At 60.8% G+C, this 4582-nt stretch overlaps 3 protein-coding genes across 3 annotated transcripts in view; 1 reads left to right on the top strand and 2 right to left on the bottom strand.

Annotated features, from left to right (window-relative positions):
- VDAG_07031 (uncharacterized protein) overlaps nt 1-418 on the top strand; it is a gene marked incomplete at both ends in the record, with an annotated part of 2845 nt that extends 2427 nt beyond the window's left edge. The window contains one exon of the mRNA XM_009655936.1: nt 58-418. Within this exon, the coding sequence (XP_009654231.1) occupies nt 58-418 (361 nt within the window). The remainder of the gene's footprint in view (nt 1-57) is intronic.
- A 467-nt stretch (nt 419-885) lies between these two features.
- VDAG_07030 (peroxisomal membrane protein PMP47B) lies at nt 886-1966 on the bottom strand (the record flags this gene model as incomplete). The annotated part of the gene is made up of 4 exons (XM_009655935.1): nt 886-1004; nt 1057-1612; nt 1642-1816; nt 1881-1966. 4 exons carry the CDS (start codon nt 1964-1966, stop codon nt 886-888), a joined length of 936 nt encoding a protein of 311 aa, XP_009654230.1.
- Nucleotides 1967-3060: 1094 nt separating this feature from the next.
- On the bottom strand, nt 3061-4488 carry VDAG_07029 (uncharacterized protein; the record flags this gene model as incomplete). Its single annotated transcript, XM_009655934.1, has 1 exon — nt 3061-4488. The coding sequence occupies one exon, from the start codon at nt 4486-4488 to the stop codon at nt 3061-3063; it is 1428 nt and encodes a 475-aa protein (XP_009654229.1).
- Between the last annotated feature and the right edge of the window lie 94 nt (nt 4489-4582).

Genomic DNA, 4582 nt, shown 5'->3' with positions numbered 1-4582 from the left:
TACAGCACGGACGAGCTGCAGTACGAGGACGCGCATGAAGCCCTTTGCCGTCATCAGCCACCCGGCGCTGCTGACGTTTGCCGAGTTCACAGTCGGCACGCGCCAGCCCGAGACGTCGACGGCGGACCTGCTGCGGCTGGCCGAGCGCGGGCTCGCCGGGTCCAAGAAGGCGCTCGAGGCCGTGGGCCGGCTGTCCGAGGCCGAGGCCTTCTCCGTCGGGTCGCACGCGCGCTGGCTGCCCGGCGTCAAGGGCGCGCTCAAGTCGTGCATCGCAACGGGGCTCGCCGTGTCGGTCCTGCAAAAGGCACTCGACAGGGCCGGCGAGGGCGGCGACCTCAAGCTCAGGGCCGAGGTGCCCACCCCTGACAAGGCCTATCACGAATGGTGGCTCGTGCCGAGGATCCTGCCAGTGCGGTAGCTGCTCCTCTTCATGCTTGAGGGGGAGGGCAGGGCGCCGCAGGCGCCGAGGCTCCTGGGTTTTCTCCCCATCTTCCCATTTCCCCCCTCTCATCCTCCTGCGACCCCTGTGAACCGCCACCAGGGGGTGAATATGCCTGTGCGGTTTTTTTCGAGGGGTTTATTGACAGCAGGTCGTCTTGAAGAAGAATCATTTTTTTACTTCTTTTTTTTTCAATATCATAAAAGAATAATTCTCGTTACAGCCTGGCATACTAAACTCGTGGTATTCCATCCTTCCAGTTCCGGCCCCTGTGAGCATGGGCATCACAAACTCCGTCTCAAGCGAGCTTCCAACCGTCCTCCCAGTGCGAGACATCTCATCTGATATCCGTCGCAATATACAATTTTTACACGCGTTTGATGTTCTGTCTACGTTCCATGTCAGTAATGACGCGGAGAAACATGCCGCTGTCCGAATGAGGGCGCTCAAGCACGCTTCTTGGCAGCGGCAAGGCGAAGCTTGACAGTCTGCTCGTAGAGCACATCCTTGAAGGCGAAGAGAAGAGCAGCCGTCAGGACGCTCTGGGTCACCTTGGGGCCGATGCCTGGTACTGTTTAGTGAGGGGTTCGATGCGGCTTGACAATGGTATAACGCACCCTTGTAGAGACCCTTGTATCCCTCCTCCTTGACGACGCGGTTGATCGCCTGGAAGACGCCCTCCTTCTTCTCGCCGTGGGCGGCAACGTGCATCTGGCTCTTGACCGTGATGTAGGGGTACGTCACGGATGTGGCAAAGAGCTTGCCCAGGGCGCCGAGGAAGAAGGCAATAGTGGGCGTCACGCGCCTCTTCTTCTCGACCGAGTTCTTCATCTGCTCAAAGAGCGTGTACTGAAGGATAGGGTTGATGACGAGGACCAGGGCGGGGATGACGCCCGCGAACAGGGCCTGGGGTCCCTCGTACTTGAGGAGGGCCAGGAGCACGCCGAGGGTGCTGGGGGCCTTGGCCTTCTTCTTCTTCTCCACCTGGGCCTCCTCGTCGCCCTCCTTGACCTTCTCCTCCTGAGCGCGACCGCGGGTGGTGACGCGCGTGTTGACGACCCAGATGGGGTTCGTGATGATGACGGTGGCGCTACCGGCGAGGGCGCCGGCGAGCATGGACTCGACGGTCGTGAGCTTGCCGGCGACGCGGCCGGGGCGGGAGGCGGTGGCCTTCTCGAAGAAGGCGCGGGTTCCATTCGTACCAGTAGTAGTAGACAAAGTTGGTGACGCTGATGCCGAAGAGGGCCCGAGTTGAGGCCCGAGTAGAGGCCCGAGACACCCTCGCGCGCGATGATGTTCTGCACGGCGTCGATGAAGCGAGACTCGGCGCGTTTGGACTCGACCTGGGCGCGGGTCGAAAGAGTGATGAGGGGGTAGCTGGTGGGCACGTGTCAGCGGGCGGGCGCACTTGTTCGCAGGTGAGGGTCAAGGGCAGACGCACGTCAGAGCCATGGACAGGAGACCGCCGCCAGCGCCGGCGAGGGCGTGGGCGACGTTGTCATTCTGGGGGAGGACGGGCTTCGACATGGTGATGGTATTGGTGGAAGTGACGGCGATGGCAACAGTTTGGGGCGATGACGACGTCAGTCTCGTGGATAGCGCGTTGATGGCGTGGTGAGCACAGGTGTGAAAGACAGGCAACTGGGACGGGGCGTCAACGGGGAGATCGTAGAGGAATAGGACTCGAGGCCGAGGACGCTTGGGATGATGCTTTATTGATACTGCAAGCCCAAGGTGATGCAAGAGAGTGAAATGATATCCCTAGTCTTGCGAGCCGAGGTCAACTCTAGTCGTGCCGACGGCAGATGCAGGGCAGGAGGCGTTCGGCATGCCACCTGCCCACCCTGCCCACCTTGCCTAGGCTTGCTAGGTAGGAGGTACCCTGCCTTGCTTGCCCACCAAAGAGGAACGTCCTGCGACACCCGATGCCCGGTTATGTCATTCATGCAGATGCGGCGACCGCAGTGGGAGAAGCGGGGCACCCACCTGCCCCTACCTAGATGCCTAGGCTTGCCAGGCTTGCTAGGCTTGCTCCTAGGTACTAGGTACCGCCAGCTCTGGGGCCTTGCGAGCCTGGGGAAAGGACTTGAGGGGACATGTGAAGTGGCCCAAGCTCACCGATTCTGCAGTGCACCTCTTCTCTCCACCAACGCAAAGCCAGCAGCAGCATGAACTGTGGGCTGGAGCTCATTTACATGTACACACTGCATCACGTGTCGCCGCCCTCTACACACTTTTGATGCCATAGTCGCTATCATAATTCCACATCGTCCTGAAGAGTTCATGCCATGCTGCCTTCCCTATTCGTACACGCCAGTAGGGATTGTATTGCCAGACAGCCCCACCACGACTGTCTTGTAGGCAGGTGGGTAAGCACAAGTGACTCGTGAACAGCATTTGGTGAAAGAAAAAACTCCATTATTGAGCGCCTGCCAGTGTCCTCTAGGCATAACTACTTGTGTACACGGTGAGCAAAAAAAAACAGGAACGACAGGCCTCCCCTTCCCCTCCCCCGCAAACGAAAAGAAATCAAATCATAGCGCATCTTCAACGCCAACTATTCCAACGTCATCTAACCAACAGCGTGACGTTTCTACTCCTGCCCTCGTCCCTAACATGCGTTACCGGCCAAAACGGTCTGGCTGCCTCTCGTAGCCATCATGGGGCCGCAGCTGACGACCCATCATCTGCTGCTGCTGCTGCTGCTGCTGCTGCTGCTGTTGTTGTTGTTGTTGTTGTTGCTGCTGCTGTTGTTGCGCCTCGCGGGGATCCCTGGGATCACCTCTAAGGTCCCTGTGATCCCGCACCATGTCGTTTGGTCGCATCTGCAGGTCACGCGGGTCAGGCGCATATTGAGCTTGAGGCGGACCCCGGCCATCGTAAGCTGAGACGGGTGTGTAGCTTCGGGGCGGCGCCTGGTCGCGCGGTCCTGGCGTGGCGTAGCGCGGCGGATACGCCTGCTGAGCCTGCGGAGCCATGGGCTCTGGTGCTCGAGACGTTGGTGGGAACCTGCCGGACATAGAGTGCGAGTGTTGGTGCCCGCTTGGTCCTCCATACATCGACGGCGGGCCCCGGTCGTCTCGCAGTGACAGGTGATGTTGCGCTTGCTGAGGCGGTGCTTGCTGCTGCTGCTGCTGCTGCTGCTGTTGAGGGGGAGGCGGTGCTGCCCATGACGGCTGCTGCGACATGGATGACGGCGTCGGTGGCTTCTGCACTCCGCCGTGAGGTGATGCCCACGATGGCTGTTGGGGCGGTGCCTGCTGTCCCTGCTTCGCAACCGCGCCATGTGACGTTGGCCATCCCGCTTGCTGTTGCGGTGCCGGCGGCCCTTGGTTCATGCTATGGCCTTGTGGTCCCGATGGCCAAGCCGTCTCCCGACTGGGCGGTGGCGGGTCCCTTGGTCTCGATCCCGGGTGCTGGGATGCGTACGAAGGAGGGGGGGAGCCAGCGTGTGATGTCGGGCCCCCACCATATGGGGGATAGGCAGCCTGGCTTGTGTAGGAGTCCCGTGGCGCCTGAGGTGGGTTGGCATAGTGAAGAGATCCTGCAGGCGGGCTCGCAACTGAAGGCTGGGCGTGTTGTTGATACGGGTGCCGATAGTAGGACTCACGCTCGGATGCCACAGCTGCCTCGTGCGGTGAGACAATGGTGGACCTTGGAGGGTTGAGGTGCTGAGCCTGCGGCGAAGCTGTATAACTCGGCTTCAGCTGTGGCATGCCGGAGGTGGCAGGTGGTGCAGACTCTCCATAGTGGTAATTACGTGGGCTGGGGTCGGGACGCAGTTCCATACCCGTCGGCGGCGGCGGTCCAGACGAGTTTCTAAGCATGGATCCGGGGTGCGGCGAAGGGGATGGTTGCGCCGGGGTCTTAACGGGCGTGCTGGCACGTTTAGGTTGCGCAGGCGGATCATCGTTCAAAAGCTGCATAAGGCTGGACGTCTTACGTTCTTGCGCTGGACGCGGTGGAGGCGTGGCAGCCGCAACAGGCGTGGTGGGCTGGGACTGGTGCTTCGGCTGTGGAGGATACGGCTCAGACATGCGTCCTGACATTTGTCGCTGTGCCGTGCTGATCGGTCTTTGAGCTGGAGGCGTCGAGACTGGCGGCTGAAAAGGGACACCGAGCAACCGCGGGGTCCGTGCTGTG

The sequence above is a fragment of the Verticillium dahliae genome, genomic scaffold, assembly GCF_000150675.1.
Source record: "Verticillium dahliae VdLs.17 supercont1.15 genomic scaffold, whole genome shotgun sequence".
Classification (NCBI taxonomy): Eukaryota; Fungi; Ascomycota; class Sordariomycetes; order Glomerellales; family Plectosphaerellaceae; genus Verticillium; species Verticillium dahliae.
This window is presented reverse-complemented; position numbering and strand designations above follow the sequence as displayed.